The sequence below is a fragment of the Prunus mume genome, linkage group LG1 (genome assembly GCF_029339155.1).
Source record: "Prunus mume cultivar Tortuosa linkage group LG1, ASM2933915v1, whole genome shotgun sequence".
Taxonomy (NCBI): domain Eukaryota; kingdom Viridiplantae; phylum Streptophyta; class Magnoliopsida; order Rosales; family Rosaceae; genus Prunus; species Prunus mume.
The window spans coordinates 3,609,373-3,629,072 of NC_142698.1; the positions used below are offsets into that span (position 1 = coordinate 3,609,373).

Below are 19,700 nucleotides of genomic sequence, written 5' to 3' on the forward strand. Positions count from 1 at the left end.
AGTGAAGCACACAGAAGAGATGCCAAATCTAACAACATTCATGGTACAAATTGGGGAAAACGGTTACTCTAACCCTAAACTCAAATTCCATAAATTACTCACCAAATGCTGGTTATTGAACAATCGCAAGGTGTCTGTGTTGGGTCTTTGTGCGTCTTTGCTCCACAAATGGAACCTATCACTTCCAACGAATACGACTTCTCTCCTTCCCTTTCCACTGCTTCATCTTTTCACTGTTTCAGAATCCACGCCTTTGCTCCTTCCACTCAAAATAAATACCTTTTCACGGTTTAGATAGTGGAGTTGCGCTCAACCGTCATTAACCTTTGCCTTCAACCGTCGTTGCCCGTTGCCTTCAACCGTTTCTCAGAGCTTAGCGGTTTCTCTGAGCTATGAGTTTGAGATCAATGGGTTTTTTCTGTTCAAAATTCGAACTTGCCTCTTTTTTTCTTTTTTTTTGGGACCAACTTCATTGCTGGATAGTAAATTGGGAGTTTCACTAAAACACCCAAAATGGGGGTTGAAATTATAAAAAAAACCCAAGCACTATTTAAACATATAAACACATCCAAAACCCATCATTACACACACTCAAAACCCATTTATAAACACACCCAAAAAGTTGACTTTGGGGTTGATTTTGGGTGTGTTTCTATGTTTAAATAGTGCTTGGATTTTTTTATAAATACATGTCTAAGATTGGGTTTATTTATAAATTTGTATATTAAATTCGGGTTTGGGTTCCTCACCTACCTGATTGCACAACTTTATCCCAATTCTCCCCAGCCCTTGGATTGATCCAATGACTATAAAGTGAACCCCTTATAACTTACCCCTTATAACTTACCCCTCATTATAGTCTGAGCGTAGCATTTTTAACTAGTTGTGTTTCACTAATGTGCTAGTTTTGTTTTGATTTAAAACTAGGGGCTCATTAAATGTAGTGGTTTAGAGCAATTGTTTCTCTCAGGAAAGGTTTTGGGTTCGAGTCATAGTATCCTTGTTGTGTGTGTGAGTTTAGTATATGATCGCCTCTCTCAATAAGAAAGGTCTTAAAAATAAAATATTAAGGGCTCATTTGGTGCCTAGAATTGGATTTGATTTGATAAGTCACTAAATCTTAAGGTTGATTGAAGGAGGAAATGAAGGTAGTGGAATTTCCATTTGGGAGGATTAGGAGGGATTAGTTATAAGGTGTTGCTACCCTATCATATTTGTGGGGATTAGATGAGATGAGTAATCCATCTTCTACCTTCAACTTGATCAAAAAAATTTCATTTCTTTCTTAAACATGCTTTAAATCCATTTCAATTCAATACTAGTCACCAAACGAACCCTAGATGTAATTTTGTGTATGTATGATCATGTGTATATGTGAACCAAAAAGACGCAGGTATGTGCGAATGGTCATTTTAGCTAGCTGTGTTTCTTTCATGATGATGATATTTATAATTCTAGCAAATTTAATTGCAATGTAACGAAGAGACTTGGTAACAAACTCGGTTTGATGGAACTTTGAATTTAGTTTGATAGAACTTCGAAGTTAGTGATCTCTGGTTTGTTACTATATTAGTTATTGAGTTTTGAAACTTGATGACATGTTGAATTCAATTTTAGTATGTTCGATGTGCTGGAAAATGAAAAAATTAGTAGGTTATGAAATTTTTTGTTGTTATTGAACTTTGAAGTTTGATGGCGTGTTAAATTCAATTTTAGAATGATTTTTTGTTGTTGTCAAAGTTATGTAAGAGGAGGGAGATTCTCACACATTGCCAAGGTGTCATGGAGATTTGAACTTGAGAACACTGTTAAATTCAAGGCAAAGAATCCGGGTTATATAATTTTGTTGTTATAATTGGGTTAACAAAATTCAAAAGAAAAAATGATATGGCATAGGCACAACTCACCCTAACCAACCGAACCAAACTGTCCATTATTGGTTTAGTTTAGTTTGGTTTGGTTTGCTTAGTAACTTGTAACTTCTGTTAAAATTGAACAAAACCAAATGTGGGAGGAGAAAGAATGGGGCGGACATTCTCAATAGGCATTATCTATTATTATTTTTTATTAAGGGGCAAATGCACACACCCCTGCCACATAAACGGTACATTCTTGCTCCTTGCGGTAGACTGGATTGTACTGGTTAAATTTTCATACACACAGTTTAACAACCAGAGATTACCCATCAAAAGTAAACAGGTATCCTTGGGTCACACACACACACAAGGCATTTTCCATTGGTGTGCTACACTTTCTGAGACAAATGAAACCCACAAGAATCATCTGGATATGAATCAATTGCCTAGATTTATATGGGATACATATTTACTAGCCAAGATTCATATAAGATTGAAATTTGAAATTTTCTAGTCCATAGTCAATAGGCTTCCAATTCGATTTGGGTTCTACAACATCCATATTGGATCAAAAGTGAAATAACAGAAATTATACTTCCCAGGGAAGGGAAGGGTGGTCTTTCTAGCATCAGTAATTTAGTACACTGAATCCTATAATTGAATAGGGCAGAGAAATCAGCACCCAGCAAGTGAGATTAAATTGATTACAAAATTTACAGAGGTGAGAATGGCGGCTATCACGGGTCGATTGCCATAGGTGTAATACGCCTTTTGGTAGGAGGCCTATTTACAGCAGTCTTCATTGAGCTTTGAGATTCTGTTATCCCTTCATTCCTTTCTGCTTCTGATTTTGCATCATATGCTGCAACAAGACTACCATTTGCAGTAACTTCAACTACCATGTCCTCAGGGTTCTCAACTGGACTTCTGTTCTCTAAATCAACGACTTCTTTTGCTTTCATTTCTACTTCTGTTTTTCGATTCCCTTCTGCTTCTGAATTTCCATTATCTGCTGCAACACGACTGTCAGTTGCAGTAGATTCAATTACCATGTCCTCTGCCTTCTCAGCTGGCCTTTTATTCTGTTCACCCATGACTTTCTCTTCTTTCCTTTCAGCTTCTGTTTGTTGATTCCTTTCTTCTACAGTTCTTCCATTATCTTCAGCGACAAGACTATCATTTTTAGTAGCTTCAATCACCATGTTTTCTGCCTTCTGAACTGGGCTTTTGTTCTTGTCATGCATGACTTTCTTTTCCACTGGAGCAAAATGAAACAGGAACCATGATGAACCAAACAGTGGAAGAAATGATGGATTAAAATAAGTTATGAAATATTTAGGAAATGGAAGGATATAAAACCTGATGAACAGATAGGTGATCCCAGTTCATCATTTTCAAATTCTACCAACGTGCAGTAACCATCTTGAGAAGACAATCCTAAGTATTGGGCGTTGGGTGACCTTTTGAACAGCAAAATGTACCAGCAATTTAATTTACAGGAAACATTATCGGCAGTCAAAATCAATATAATCACCAAAAAATAGCAGAAAACTAACACAAATTTTACCATGCAATGTCTGTTATGGCTGCATAGTGAAGACCAGCAAAGATTGCAATTGGAGGAACACTCTCTGTGTCATAAATGTACAAAGAATTTAAAGTGGCCACAGCAAAAACAATACGATGGGGAAGCTTGAAGAACCCGGCTGCAGATTCACCAAAGACTGTTAAAATACTATAATTACCAACAAAGCTACAATATATTTTACAAAATAACAATGTCAACCAGCATGAGTACATTGATTTGACCCCCGCAGGCTAAAGAGCAAAGGGCAGAAACGAACTGCTACAACAGGTTTGCAGGCACTAGGGAGCTGTAGAGCAGGCCTGCATTAACATGAAACGTGAGAATATAAATGTAAGAAGACAATTTCCTTCAAACTTTCATTTGCTTGACAGTTAAGACACTGAAAAGCATAGGATCATGCTATGATGCCCCACTAGAAATCTAGGGATGTCATGCTGGACTTTTATTCCATAATATACAGATGAATCATTTTAAGACAACAATATTCCGAACTAAAAGGTAATATCTCTGACTTGCCTTGAAAGGTCCTTTCTAGAAAATACATAAGCTGTATTTATTGTCTCCGGTGCAGATGATATTTTGTAGGAACCTGAAATTGGAAGATTCTTATGTCAACAAAAACTGTAATGGAACTAAACATAAGTGGTCATAATCGACAGTAGGTGGTCAGGCTTCAAAAGCTTGTGATAATTGCTAACTTCTTTCAGGAACAGAAATAACCTAAACTGCGAACCTCAGATTATCTTTTCAGTTTGCAGCAAGAAAAATACTAAAATAAATTTAAACAAAGCCATAAAAAATAAAAAGAAAGATCCAAAGATTCTTTCCAATTATTTCTCCCCCTCACTTGATGTTTGTTATTCAAGGAAAGCCAAATAACAAATTTAAGGCCATCACATCAAAGGGACTTGGAATATTTACAATCAGTGTTTAATATTGGAGAGTACAAGACCCCTGATGTCTGTCTGCTTCTCAATCAGGTAATAGGTTAAACTGAATCCTAGCAGCACTATCCGTAACGACCCAAGGCGTCCTCAAAAGTGACATTTGAATTGAAAGGACTTACTTACGTACTCTAAAACTCCCCAAGGCATAGATGATGTGGGATTTAGGGGTATCCCAGTTTCTCATCCTTTAAGCCTTGGCCTATTTCCCCTTTCACTCACTGCCGAGGAGACGTCATCATAATCATGGCTCTTGAGTCTCCTGTAGGCATTGGACCAGTTCCTCCCATACCATTTGTGATGACCCAAGGCTTGCTCCAAAAGTGCTATCTGAATTCATAGACCTTACTTAAGTACCCTAGATCTTTCCAACGTATAACCAATGTGGAATTCAGGAGAATAGCAGTCTATCCACCTCATAGGTTATAATAATGGAATAAACTTACATTTGCCCAAAGTAGACAAACCCAATGGCAATGCTACTAAAGCAAGCTCTGTTACAGTCCTCAGATAAGGCTCTAGTCAATGCTTCAGTCACAACAATATTAAAAGGTTGGATGGGGAGAACAAATATACAATATTATATTCGAAAACCAACCATTGCGGTGAGCGAATTAGACTACATAAGTCCACAGTTCACTGAGCATACATTTAGGCGAACTACCTGCTGGAACAAGTAGAAATGATCCATCAGGTGACCATGCTAATCTTCGAAAGAAAGATGGCAACGTCTCATCATGAAAGAGATGGTATTTTGCAGACTGCACATAAAAACATACAAGAGGCTAAGAACATCTATATTCCATCTATGCTTTTTTTTTTTTTGGTCTGAAAATATTCCATCTATGCTTAGGATCAATGAAATACGTAGAGAATACAAACTTCTAACCTTAGAATCATCCAACAGTGGAGGCTCGGCCTTTGAAATAACATGCTGGCAAACATAATTTGTCTTCTCGGCACCTTTTGCTTTTGATTGAGCTTTTTTGACATAAATGCGACAAGTTCTATCGGAACTTAGGGAAGCAGCGTAGTTGGCCAATGGGTCCCATGCCACACCTTGAACATAATGGGAATGGGCATCCAGAATCTGATGGACAGAACCTGAGAAATAGAAATAGGAAAAATCAGAGTTGAATCTTTTGACAATTTAAAAGATATTTGCTATAGTTATGCTGCTTAGGTAATGTCTTTCTTACCTTTGTTCACATCCCATATGATGCAAGAATTATCAACTGACCCAGAAATGAGAAATGCACCATCAGCAGACCACTGGAGGTCCAGCACATCTTTGCGGTGAAATCTATAACAACAGAAAAAGTCAGGTACAAAGAATCCATGCCAGCAATATATGGCCCACGAAGCTCTAAACTAATCATCATGGCCTTCATATCTGATACTTTGGTTGAAATCCAACATCTCAAATTGAACTCCAACATGCCAGACTACCAGGTCTAAACCAACAAAAACTAGAAAGAATTCACATTATCCACCTTAAGGGCCTGGATCTAACAGATATTACTTATCATTTTATATCAGGCCCAATAATCTCTTGGTTTTAAGTCTCAGATTTTGGGACAGTGCCCTTTAGTTGAAGGACCCCTCGAATATAAGGGGCACACTGTGGAGCCCACTCCACATTGTAGTTCGATAATCTGAAGTCTATCTTTTAAGTTTTTGTCAAATGATCGTCATTGCCAAAACAAATAAAGAATCAGCTAAATGAAAAACCATTCAATCATTTGATTAAGGGTGATAATTTCAGCCAAAATGGTAACACCATGTTTGTCTATTTATTTGAAAACAATTAGATGTCTTAATAGTTTTGGATTTGGTTCATTTTTTGCAAGGTTGATCCTTTGGTAGAGACTTAAACCATAGATGGTTCCAATCGTCGACCTACAATGCACAATGGGCCCCACAAAGTGTCCACTAAATAAAATTGGATTGTAATCAAATGGCTAAACAATTTCCATTTGAATGGATATTTTGTTCGGATGATCCTTGAAAGAGAAACTTTTAAGGTTCTGACCATTTGGACCATGTGTTGGGGTGAGGATGTTCGCAGATTTTTCTTAAATGAGGACATCGTCCTCACTTGAAGCTTCATGTATGCATGTATATATATCTGATCTATTTATTTTCTAGAATACACATAGCACATTGGTTTCAAACTGCATAAGCCAAATGCATAGGATCAATAGGCCCATCCCTGATTTGGTCCGCCCTAAATCACCTAAGCTTGCTGTGTTGCCAACTATACTTTAAACAAATATCCAATGCATACAAAAGGTTAACTATTGAATTTAAATTCTTACGACAATGTCTTAAGGACCTTCCACGTTGTGCTAGTTTCTGTTGCATGCAACTTCCATATAATCAGCTCACCTCCTGATTAATAGAAAAAGTAAATAAAAAGAGGAAAAGGTACTTTAAGAGAACAATGAACTAGAAAAATAAGTGAATAAAGATAGTCAAGTATATATAAAAATAAATTCAATAATATGAGTGATCTTCATACCGTCGGCACCAGAGGCAAGCTGTTCTCCTGCATCATCATCAAAGGAGTGATATCAATTCCACCATAAAAGAGAACCATAATGAGGGAACATGTGTCAATAACACAATTTTCCAAGCTTCAATTTTTTAAATATTAAAAAGGAAATCTCATTTTATTGCAAAGCCAATCTCATCAACAAGCCAATGCTGTACAAAAATTGAAGCTTGTATGCGAGAGACAGTTCGGTTTTTCATTAGAATAAGCCTTTTTTTCTTATTGCCCACTGTTACAAAAAGAACAGATTACAGACTTCTCAGCACTCAGAGCATCTACAAAGGGCTGTACCATACTAGCTATCTAGCTACTAAAATAGCTTAAGCCTCTGGGGACTCCTAAATTTGAGGAGAGAGAAAGTGGCTCTGCTGAAGTTAAAAAAGTAATGAAAAATATGGTGAATATCTAAAATCGCATGGCTGGAGTAACCACTTCAAAAGTGCTAAAGTATACCAGTTTTCTAGTCATCTTGGCAAAAATTTGGCTAAAAGTTAGATAGCGCTCCCTTGGATATGCTCTTAAATCCTAAAACTTCTTCCTCATGAAACATGTTCTTCCATCTTGATTCAAGATTCAAAATTCAAAGTATAAGAGCTTCTTCTATGTTCTAGAGTCTACTATCGATGCTCTGTTCTGCCATGGAAGTTCTTTCTTCTCCCTCCCTTTCCCTTTCCCTTTTTTTTTTTTTTTTCATTGCTTTATTTTCTTTTCCACAATAGTGGGGCTTGAGATCCCAATAATTATGCTTCATAACAAATAAAATTCAATGAAACATTCTTAGAAACCAATACTGGAAATCATCCAAATCAGCTCGCCAAATAAACTAAATTAGCTCAATAGAATTAGCCAAATTAGCATCCCTAAGCATATGGTCGTTAAGACTCCCTCTTAAGCTGGAGAATAGGGTATCGGCAACTCCCATTTTGCTGCAAACAGAATAAGAACGTGTTTACGAGCTTTCCAAAACCTAGATAGCTCAGACCAATTGATAGTAATTAGGACTCTTCATTTTTACACTAGTATAAAGCCAAAGAAGAGGAAGACCTTGCTATCTGTTTTGGTACCAACAGGGAATGAAGTAAACCGAGCCGACAAATGAGATAAGATCTGATCATCTGAGCAAGACAATAACTGAGACGTAATTCAAGTGGTATGAGATCCAAAATAGAAGATTTAATGAAACATGAGGAATAATAGTGAGAGGAAGAAATTTCTTTGTTTTTCTTTTTGGTGGTCAAAGTAGGATAGGGGTAACAAAACAGATAGCCTCCTCACATTGATTCAAGCAAGGTCTAAAATATCGATGGCATCAAAAATATCAGTAGTCCAAAAACACGGAAATTTCTATGGAAATATCCGGATATTATTGATATCAATAAAAATTGAATAAAAACCACAGAAATTATAAGAAAAACTTGGAAATTTTTATTGAAACTTTGGAGGATGTTTATTCAGTCAATTATGTATTAGTTTATCACAAAAAATTGGAAGGAAATGCATTGCATGATGGGTTAACTGATTTAAGTTGATTATATAGCGAGCTGACAAACACTGTGAGTGTAGAAAATATGCATTAATTAATGAAAGAAGATTAAACACACCATAATCATTTATATATAATGATTTACTACAATATTTTTACACTTTATACATTACATGGTAAGATACATGAGTAACTTACTATCACACAGAATTCTTATGAGGTTCAAAGTTTTCACTATCTTCATCATTTATGAAGAGTAGTCATCAAATGATAAACCCAAAATAGTTTTGCATATAATTATTCAAAACAAAACAATATAAATATATATATTTTAGCATATTATCACAAAAACATAAGCAACATGGTGGTTAAGGTGTTGGAGGAGTGAAATGGCAAGGGTTTGAATCCCCTTTGTGTGGCTTTGAGCTTTTTTTTTTTTCATTACATCTATATTTTCAATATTTTCAATATTATAGGGATATTTTGACAAAATATTGTTGAAGTGTGAATGAAATTATTGACATCGATATTTTCCGATATTATCGATATATATACGATATGTGTATGGATAAATTCCAAAATATCTATGACCTGAAAAAACGATAATATCCTTGATATTTCGTCGATATTATCGATATTTTAAACTATGGATTCAAGTGATATGGTGTCATCTTTTTCATTGATTCAACTGAGTAATATGCATACACTTGTATAGCCTCCTTACATATTAACACCAATGCAAAATTCCTAGAATCATCCAAATCAGCTTAATCAAATGAACAAAATTAGCTCATTCAGTAATCTTGGATTAGGTAAATCAAATCCGCTCAATTTGCTCAATCATCTCAAAATATAAGGTTTTCTTACAGCTAGGGATGGGCAATGGATACCCATTGGCCCACATTGATAAGCATTAGGTGGTGCTGGTAGTGGTGGGGTGTTGGTGGTGATGGTGGCAGTGATTGGTACCCGTTGCTCATCACTAGCCTAGGTCAGCATAAGTTGGTACTCCCATTAGAGCGTATATGTAATACCATGGATTATGCACCTAAGACAATTATTTAGACTTCAACTTTAGGTTAAGGCCAAAACATACAATACAGGATCAAGAACTCTGTACAATGCCAATAGAATGCTAAGGTATGTATGCTTAATTATTTTAAAGATCTTTGAAGACTTCCCTCCTTCCTTACAAACAATTCCTAGCAATCCTATAATTCTGGTCCTCGCCTACAATCATGCTGAGCTCTCATCTCCTAAGAATAGGATTAAGAAAGACAACTTCGAATTAACTGCGCTAGTTGTGTTGTTTCCTTGAATTTATGATGGTGGGTATGGAAATATGGGTATAATACAACTTTGGCATCAGCACACAGCAAATGAAAATGTAACTTCAAATCTTACACTTTGTGGATGTGGAACAAAATGGGAAAAAAAGAAAGAAAGAAAGAAAGAAAACGTAACCAAAAAACATATTTCTAAAGTCAGCAACTTGATTCTCTCTTCATAATCAATAACTTTGTGAAGAACTCAGGATTACAAACACCAAAGCAAGAAGAACAGACATGCTAGCTATCATCTTAGTAATCTTCCAGGAAATAGTGAACGCTCCATAGTATCTCATCATGAAATGAAGTTTCATGCAATTACAAATGTAAAGTAAAGAATATTTATCACTCAAGGAGCAGACAACACCGAGGAGGGCATAGGTTTTCACTTACCAGAAGGAGAGAAGCGAAGGACATTTACAGCAGAACTATGGTAAGAAAGGCTATTTTGATATGAAGCTGCTGGGAGTTTCTTCTGTGTTTCGCTCGAATTTATTAACCAAAGCTTGTAAAAATTAAATAAAATGAACACAGTTAGTCCAATAACTAACAAAATGACATCAAGAAGTATATCAAATGAGCACTTACGAAAAAGCTAAATAAAACCTAATAACAAAAAGAAAAATTCGAAAAATCCTTTATCCGAAAAACAAAAAGGAAGGCTCTGATGCTCCATTGAAGCAACAATTTGAGCTGAGAGTAGGCGCGGAAATAAAAAAGAAAAGCTTCAACATTAATTGGCCCACCCATTAGATTCGTGAAAATGTAGAGGAAGAGAGAGGAGAGAGAGAGAGAGAGTAGAAGTGAGTACCTTGATGTCGAAATCGGCGCCACCAGTAGCGAGAGTACCAGAAGTTGGGTGGAAATCTAGGGTTAGTACCGGCTTGGTGTCGTGCCAGTTGATCTGAACTGTGCCTCCTTTCATTTTCTTCCTTGTGTTTTTTGTTTTTTTTCGTTTTGGGTTTTTAAAATTTTATCTTTGTTAATCAAATTTGGGAAGACAGGGAATTTAGGTTTACTTACTGGAAGGAATTTAGAGGTATATGTTGCTCGGAGCACTACGATTTGGCGGGAATTGTTTCGGGAAATTCTGCGTGTACCCAAAAATTTGCTAACTAGTTTTATCTGCTGACGTGTCAAATGACAAGAAGTCACAAAGCAACCTACAGTAGAGTGACATCTTTACTTTGATGATTCTTGCTGAACTTTTCCGCAAATAGCCAAAAAGAAAAAGCAAACTTTTACAAAAGTGAAAGCAGAGTTAAAACAGAAGAATCTTGCTTTAACCAGAGGAAAAGTAAAGCTAAAATGACAGGAAAGCATAAAATTACAATATTTACAAATTGTCTTCTTATCAGACAGAATATCACTGAGGCCCACCATAAAAATCCGGATGATAATTGTCCAGCATGTCTTCATTAGCAAAAAAGTCCACCTCATCTTTAGGCTAAGTGGCAGATACTAATGCCATGGATTCGTCATCGAGATCAATAATCTCGATGACTTTCTTTTTCAAGTCTTCTTTGGAAGATGATGATCCTGGCTGGTCTATCAAGAGTTGCAACCTTTGGGAAACACTTAGATTAGAAGAAGTGGCCAAAGGCTGAGCAGCAGCAGAGTCAGGGGATGGGATAAGCGCTAGGATGATCTTGGCGGGAGCCAGGTGATCCCTAGTGAATTTATCCCACCATCTGATTAAGAAACTTCATACTAAATTTGGAATATAAGTCCATTCCTCATCAACATCCTCTGAAATAACATATTCCCATTTTAATATCCATGGTAGTTCATACATTATCATGAACCACATGAATAAGGTCCTATGATCAGGATGGTTTTTATTCCATTTACAAAATTTCATTTGAAAAGATTCCTTTATTTTAGGAAGAAGGTATTCCAAAGTAGGACCCCAAATCAGAAAAAAGCTCTTGAACCAATTAGGGAGTTCTTTCAGAGCTCGAAGCTTAAACTGGATAAACCAAGTATGAGAATAGTTTTGATTTTGAAAACATAAAACATATTCCCATGCCTTTTTATAATCCCAGTAATTATAGGAATATGGCCTAATTTTAGGATGGATAAATCTTTTGGCCCTTTCAAGGCTAGGACCCCATTCTTCCAAAGAAATGACGTTCAGAATTTGGATTTTGGAGAATGCTATGGTGTTGGCATTTTCACCTCTATAACGATAAACGATATTAACAGACTTAGTTTCAATTAGAAGAGTTTCATAGAAAATACGAGGCTTATTCAAGGGAGGAAGATTATCCCTTAAATATTTTTCAACCAGAAAATTTGGGTGTTTATCTAGATCATTCATTTCAATGATTGCTACAGACATATTCATATATTCACAGAATAGATTTTCAGCAATCTGCTTCTCCTTACCCTTATTATATGGAGAAGAAGACATCAGTGGCTTTGGATCATTAGGGGATGACTTGGTAAGAGCAGAGGAGCTCTTACTGGGTGTCATCTGTTCGAAATTTCTGGTTCGCATCCTGCAAAAATTCTCGAGTTAAAATGTCCGGGAGTGCGTTAGTTTCACCTTTAATAAATTCAATATCAAAATCGAAAGCAGAAAGAATTCCTTGCCATCTTGCAAGAATTTGTTTTGATGCTAGATTTTTAACATCCTTGAACAAAATGTCTTCGGCAGCCTTGCAATCCACTCTTATAAAAAAATCTCTTATTTAAAAGATCAGGTTCAAATTTAGAAACAGCATGGACAATGGCTAGCATTTCTTTCTTAACAGTGAAATAATTCTTTTGAGCTAGTTTCCAAACTCCAAAGGTGAACCTGGTTAACCATAGTACAGACATCACCTTTTAAGAGTGGTGGTGAGCATACACCTATAGTTAGTGTGGTGAGCAAGCACCCGCCCTGTTCCCCACCCTATCTCGCCAACACACAACTGGCGTGAGAAATAACTAACGCACAAATTAAACCCTATAAATTATGCAATCGTAGTACGAGTAAGTAGGGATCGTTCTATTCCGGGGATTAGAAGGGATGCTAATCAACACAAATTAGACTTATTAAACTGGAAACTAAGTTAAGGGAACAATGATTGGGGGGAATTTGGACGATTTAGAATAAAGTAAAACTGACAGCAGCAAACAACTAAGTTGTGAATGAAATATGGATTAAGGGATAGCTAGAGGATTCTTCTCCACACATGGAACATATGCACACAAATCGATCTCCAGTTACTCTTTCTATAAAGTATGAATGACAAAGCCCCAAATTAATTGTGAATGCACTAATTAACTCTCAGATTTTCCTAAGTTCATTGAATTGGACTCAGCGACGCAATCAAATTATCCTTATCAAGTTTCCTATATGAACAGCATGATAGAGATACATATCAAAGATCATTAAGTTCTATGAAAATCATAAGCCTTGACAAGGCAATTGTAACTATGAAAAGCATGATACTCCTGCCAAGAATTTACTTAACGCAATCATGACTAGTGACTTTTACTCTTATGAATATAAGTTCATAACGATTAGGTGAAATTCCCTTATATTCTAGCATCAAATCCCTGCATACAAACTAAGTATGCATCTTTAATAAACATGCAAGAATAAGTCATCAATAAAACAGAAAAGTAAATCACATTCATACTTTATGAAACCATAACTGGAAGTAATCAATTCATGTAAAACATATGTCCATGGCTTCGAATTCACCTCTAACTAAGAAGAAATTCAGTTACACATGTTCATAATAATTGAAAAACAATCTAGAATAAACATTTGAACTAATCAAGGGAAGAACTCTGAAAAACCCAATGGATGCAGCAGGTTCCGGCGCCAAGTTCTTCTTCTCCCTTTCTCCTTTCTTGCTACGGCACCAAAAGAACTCCCTTCTCCTGCGGCAACCCCTCCTTTATATATGTGGTAGATCTAGGGTAAAAGGGCTCAGCAGAAACCCACGAAATTAGGGTTTTATTTGGCAGATTTCTTTAGGCATTATAGGGCCCAATAGAAACCCACGAAATTAGGGTTTTTAGGTTTCCTAATATGAAATTAATCCCCCCCTTTTCCAGCTGGAATTTAGGTCGAATAGGATTAGGATAAGGTAAAATAAAATAAAATCAGTTAGGGTTTTTACTTCCCAGAAGCTGATTCTTGAATTAATTTCCCCATCTTTTTAGCACATTCCTAGCCTATTCGAACTTCAAAAACGTCCATCCATCTTGGCCCATGCATATGCTATCCATTCCAAGTCCAAAACTGCTCTAAAATGCTCCAAAATGCCCTTTCTTGCCAATCTTGCCATCTGGACCTACAATAGTACGAAAATAAGCTAAATCACTCTAATAAATGGGAATTAACTAAGTAAATGCAAAGAAATAAGATAGCAAAGTCGCATAAATATGCTCCTATCAACAACCACACCATACCCATTTCAACAAGCTCCTCATCTCCTCCCCTTCCTCCTCCTCCTTCGTATTATTCCCTACTTGTTAGGGTTCTTTCTCAAAGCTCTTAACCCTCTACACTTTCATCACTCTCTTCAGCCTTTTTCTTTTTGTTATCTCTGGAGGTTTGTGCTCTAAGGAACAATCATGCATGCCCCGTTAATTACAGTGGTACGTTTCTCTATTTTACTTTTACTTTTTGTGCTTTTATGGGTTGATTTTGGTGGGTTAGGTTTAATGGGGGTTCTTCATTTTGGTCTAGTTTTAACGGGTTGGTTTCAAGGTGAAATCTTTATATCCAATTCATATGGATCTATATGTCCCCTAGCCTTAATCTTTTGTGCCTTTGTTGACTTGAGATTTAGCTTTCAGACTTAAGATGTGGATACTTGTAGCTGATTTTAGTTTTTTGTTTTGGGGATTTTAGGTGATGATGATTTCTATCATGCAGTTTTTTTACTCAAATCCCATGAATTGGGATTTGGGTTGCCTGTTGTCAATTGGCTCCCATGGGTATTACCCTTCTAGCAAGCGGGCTCACATAAGCAAAATCCACAAGGTTGATCTTTGCAAAAGCCCAGCTGCAGATAAGGTGATTCAACCTTTGAAGCTTGACAATTCATATGACACCTTGACCACTGGTGAAGAAGACAAGAACTGGAAAATGATGGTTACCTCACGAGGTGTTTGGAAGGGAAGAAAACAATGGATAGACTTGCTACTATTGCTGTTGGAACTAGTAGTCGTGGGGGAACATAGGGCGCCACTGGGTTACTAGGCAGGGAAGGGGTTAGGTTTTTTTAAAAGACTTATATTTATGTTAATTTCATGTTATTTTATCATTATATAAATATATATATATATATATAAAATTAGGGATTGGTTAGTAGGTGGGTCCCACAATAGACACATCATCAGTTAACGTCTGACCAAACTATCAACTTAATGAAATAATTAAATTGATTAGATTTGAAAACACTAGGGTGTAAATTGATGAAATTGAAAACCCATGGCCCGTATTGAGAATGACCCCAAACTTTCATGGGTTTTTTTGTCGTTAGCCCTTAAAAATATTAAAATCAATTATTTAAAAGAAAAAAAGAAAAAACCAACATTCCAACCAAAACCCCTAGTTGTCACCAACCCCACCACCAAACCCTCTCTTCTCTCTCAACCCATACCACCTCACAACCACCGCCTGCAAACAACCCACTCTCCTCCTTCCCCAACCCATCGCACTCCAGATCTGAAACCATCCCTACCCCTAGCCTCCTCCCTTTGAAACCCTAACCCCTTGAAACCTAAGGCGTCGTCGAAGAAACCATGCCTCCAAAGTTCAACCCATCTCAGGTGGTCAATGTCTACATTCGTGTCACTAGAGGCAAGGTTGGTATCAGTCCTTTAGGTCTCTCCCCAAAGAAGATCGGATAAGACATTGCTAAAGAGATGGCCAAGGACTAGAACGGCACCATGAAGCTCAATGTTCAACAAGCTCAAATGATAACATTACGGTGAAGAAGATTCTGGGCACTTGCATTTTTGGGAATTCCAGGGGTTTGGCAGCGGCTGTTGTGGCTAGGGTGGGGATGGGGTTGGCTAATTTATGCAAGGGAGAGAAAGAGAAGGAGTGGAAGGAAGAGAGGGCGGGTTAGGTATGTGAAGTTGAAGGGTGGTGATGAGCGTGGGCGTCTGAAGGAGAAATATGTGTTGGGAACAAAGGTGGGGATGGTGGAAGAGAAGGAGGAGGAAGAATAAGGATAGGGGCGGTGGAGATGCTGGTTTGGAGTTGGTTGGTGACGGCTGGGGGGTTTGGTGGGAGTGTTAGGTTTTTTATTATGTTTTTTTTTAAAATAATTGATTTTAATATTTTAATTACCCTAACAAATAAAGATTTTTTAAATATTATTTGTTACATATTTTTATTACACCTAAGCTAAAAAGGTGGATCATGTGTTTGCCACATCGTCACTTAACAAAATACCAAACAGTCAAATTGACGGAACATGTAAATTGGTCAAATTTTAAAACGTTAAGGCGTAAATTGACAAAATTAAAACCACGTAGCCTTTTTCAAGAATGACCCCAAATCTTGAAAGGGTAAAATGATGTTAGCCCTTTTTTTTTAAGGACCTTTCCTATTGAGAGGGGCATAAACTAAACTCACACACGCAACACGAATGCTAGAACTCGAACCCAAAACCTTGTGTAGGGGAACAATTACTCCAAACTACTACACTAATGGACCCTTTGCATTTATGCTTTCTTTCTACGTGGAAACTATTGGTATCCTATTAGAATAATACACGTGTATATCACTTATCAAAGAAATAAATGAGTTTTTGTTATGAACTGAATTTCCATTTTACCAACTATAGCCATGGAAAACCCAACAGCCACTTCATTTTTCTCTCTATCTATAAATCTCCTTTTTTAAAATAAAAAATATATTTATGGGTGACTTGGTTCCCCTTGCAGTAGTTGGTTTTTCTTAGTTGTCTTACTTTGCTTGTACTTAGGGGTGGGCATCGAGACCGGAAAACCGGAACACCGAGCCGCACCAAAAGGAAAAAATCGTGTTGACTAAAAAGTCAACAAATCGGCACCAAATCAGTTCAAACCGATTTCAGATGCGATTTCACACCTTAAAAAAAGGACCAGACCAGATTAACTGTGTATTTTTTATTTTTTTAAAAAATTATTTAAGTCTAATGCTAAATTTCTAATCTCATAACTAATATTTTCCCAAGCCCAACTTCAAAGCACCTCTCTTTTCTAGTGTTGGGGTCTTTTTCGTTGGAAGGCTCATCTGGGCTTATTGATTCTTGGACCGCCATAAAGTGATGAATCAAGCCTTCAATACCCTTTTTTTCTGAGTTAGCAAGAACTAGGCCCAAAGTACCCTGAGGGAGAAGCAAGTCCCAAGGGAGTACTTTGTTCTTCTTCCAGCAACTGCGTGTTTCCGGCAGCTCGACGAAGAGTTGAAGATGACTTGCTGATGTTGATATGAGATTATATGAGCTTGGTATGAGAGCTTGGAGTGTGGGAGCTAAAAACCCACAAGTTTAGCAAATGAGAATGCATGTGCTCGGCTTGGCGTTTGATATATTTGAGTTTGGTGTCGATAATTTGTTGTGTATGGCTATAGCTATGGGGACTTAAGAGTTTCAAGAGAAGGAGGATGTAAAGAAAAGCTTGAGGTTTGAAGGCTATTGTATTTAAAGCTTGGAAGGAAAGAAAAGCTTGGAGTTATGCTTGGTGAGGCTTTATGGAGAAGATGATGGATTTCAAGGGTGAGAAAGTAGAAGACATGGTTGTGATGGCTGAGGAATGACTGTGAAGGCTACTAGAATACTAGCAACAACTAAGGAAATGTGAGTTCTCATGGTTGCTGAGAAGCTTGCAACAACCAAGAGGGGTTGATGGCTCTGGGATGCTTGCAGAGCCGAGTAAGAAGTGTTAGGTGAAGAAAAATTGGTTCCCTTTGCTTGAGCCATGAATGCCAATTTATAGAGGGTGAGGGTTTTCCTTTATTTCCGATAGGTAAAGGGAGGTGTTGGAACCAGCATATTTCCAGTGGTTAAAAGGGAGCACTGGGGCATACTATTTTTTAGCATGTAAAGCTAGGTACCATAAACTGATTATTTTCTATGGGTAAAAGGAAGCACTGGAAACTGTTTGTTTCAAGTGGGTAATAGGAAGTACTGGAAAAGGCTTGTTTCCAATGGATAAAGCTAGGTGTTTGGAAAATGACTATTTCCTATAGGTAAAAGGAAGTGCTTGAAAAATATCTCATTTGCTCACCCACATTGGAGAACTCTAAGTAATGGGCTTAGACTTTGGTGCTCCCAAGTAGTTAGCCCAAAGTCTCCATTATCCAAGAGCTTCCGTGGGCCTTGTGGACCTCCGTAACCTTCCACACCATAATCCTTCATGTAAGCCCCGTAAACCACATGACTTGGGTTCATGTGAGCTTGATAGGTGATTGGCATGAGAAAAATGTATTATTAGTTTGGCATGGCATGTACGCTATTTCTATATTTATTTAATGAATTAAATCCCAAAATACAGCTTGGATTAACGCATGACCGACAATATATGTTATATTGGGCTTTAAATGTCTTTTGGCTTCCCGTGACATTTTTGGGCGTCAACATTACCCCCTTGATTATTGGGGCTATGAAGTGGCAGCGAGATGGGCCAAATAATCAATTTCAGCCCAAAAGAATTGGCAGTGGCATGGCATGGCTAGTTCTTCAATATGCATGAAATATCCATGCTTGCTTGCTTGACCGTAGTTGTTTTGTTTTTCTTGGCATGAAGATTAGCATGGTTTTGGCAACTATTAGTTTGGTCATATATACATGTATATATATATATATATATATTCATATGTAACGATGAGCAACTCAAGGATAACCAGTCAAGAGTCTTCGAAATCACAGCCAGGTCTTTTCCGGGAAGGTTGGAGGGGTCGCAATGGTCCCGCTTAAAACCCAATCTTCTTAGACACCGAAGGTGTCGCCTTGAAGAACTTTCCTAGACACTGTAATATCGGAGTTTACTTACTGGGGTTACCAAAAGTTGGCTTATTTTGCGGCATGACATCGGAGATAAGGCTTGGTTGAATTTTAACCCAAAATAAGTTAGCTTGCATGATTGATGTGCTTGAGTGACTAGTGATGCTTGATTTGGCATGGTTGCAGCTTGCAAGAGTTGCATTAGTTTTGTATGCTTGATATTGGCTTGCATGCTTGGTTTTGACGTGTATATTTGGTATTGGCATGTATGCTTGATTTTGGGTTTATATGCTTGGCATTAGCTTGAACGCTTGGCTTTGGCATGTATGCTTGGTTTGGCTTGGATGCTTGGCATTGGCATATACGCTTGGCATTGGCATGTATGCTTGGCATTGACGTGCACGCTTGGTATTAGCTTGTATGCTTGGTATTGGCTAAAGTGACATGGTTTAATATAGCTTTTGGGCTATTTAGCATGGTGAATGTGCTTGAGTGTTTGGGTTTTGGCATTTATGTAAGGGCTTTTTTGTTCCAGCAGCTACAGATGGCCTGGGCTGCTGTAAAGAGCAAGTGGGAGTAGTTGAATCAAGATATAGCTTGGTCTGGCATGAGGGCTTTGGTAGATTAGAAGATGAAAAATATAGAGGAAGATGCTTAAGGCTTTGAGCATGATAGTGTTTGTGGTAGCTTGAAAGTGGTATAGGTGTTGGCAAATAAGCATTGCAATATAGAGGCCTTAAGTCACTTGGACTAGATCTTAGTTTTGGAGTCCACTGCGCTGCCTTCTAGTACTCAGATCTGGGGCTCCTCTTTCAAATTTGGTGGCATGATGGTTGTCTCTTCCGACAGCATGACTATAGGGCTTGTGTTATATTCCAGGAGCATTTCATACAGCGCATCATTATCTTCCATGTTTTGCTTGGCTTGAATCTTGGTTACTGTAAGCATATTTTGGTTGTTGTGTTGCATAGTGACTTTACTCTTTTTCTTGATAGCTTGACC

At 37.4% G+C, this 19,700-nt stretch overlaps 1 protein-coding gene across 2 annotated transcripts; it reads right to left on the reverse strand.

Moving 5' to 3' along the window:
* Positions 1-2,324: 2,324 nt before the first annotated feature.
* On the reverse strand, positions 2,325-10,812 carry FAS2 (Transducin/WD40 repeat-like superfamily protein). 2 transcript variants are annotated; one of them, XM_089041973.1, is made up of 12 exons: positions 10,565-10,812; positions 10,147-10,258; positions 6,910-6,936; positions 6,707-6,779; positions 5,588-5,691; positions 5,278-5,492; positions 5,038-5,149; positions 3,961-4,033; positions 3,655-3,743; positions 3,424-3,562; positions 3,216-3,316; positions 2,325-3,114 (listed from the first exon to the last, which is right to left on the reverse strand). In XM_089041973.1, the coding sequence occupies exons 1-12, from the start codon at positions 10,676-10,678 to the stop codon at positions 2,594-2,596; spliced, it is 1,680 nt and encodes a 559-aa protein (XP_088898099.1). In that variant the 5' UTR covers positions 10,679-10,812; the 3' UTR covers positions 2,325-2,593. The 2 variants fall into 2 exon arrangements, with proteins under 2 accessions (XP_088898099.1, XP_008231684.2); XM_008233462.2 differs by having other exon boundaries at positions 5,053-5,149; positions 10,565-10,811.
* Between the last annotated feature and the right edge of the window lie 8,888 nt (positions 10,813-19,700).

What these genes read in the sequence shown, in the direction of transcription:
- FAS2 (XM_089041973.1), bottom strand. Translation starts at nt 10,678, where the DNA reads ATGAAAGGAGGCACAGTTCAGATCAACTGGCACGACACCAAGCCGGTA. An exon ending in CCTTCGCTTCTCTCCTTCTG is followed by an intron (nt 6,937 to 10,146) that starts GTAAGTGAAAAC and finishes ATGATGATGCAG; the next exon opens with GAGAACAGCTTGCCTCTGGT. An exon ending in CCTGCGGGGGTCAAATCAAT is followed by an intron (nt 3,563 to 3,654) that starts GTACTCATGCTG and finishes GTGAATCTGCAG; the next exon opens with CCGGGTTCTTCAAGCTTCCC.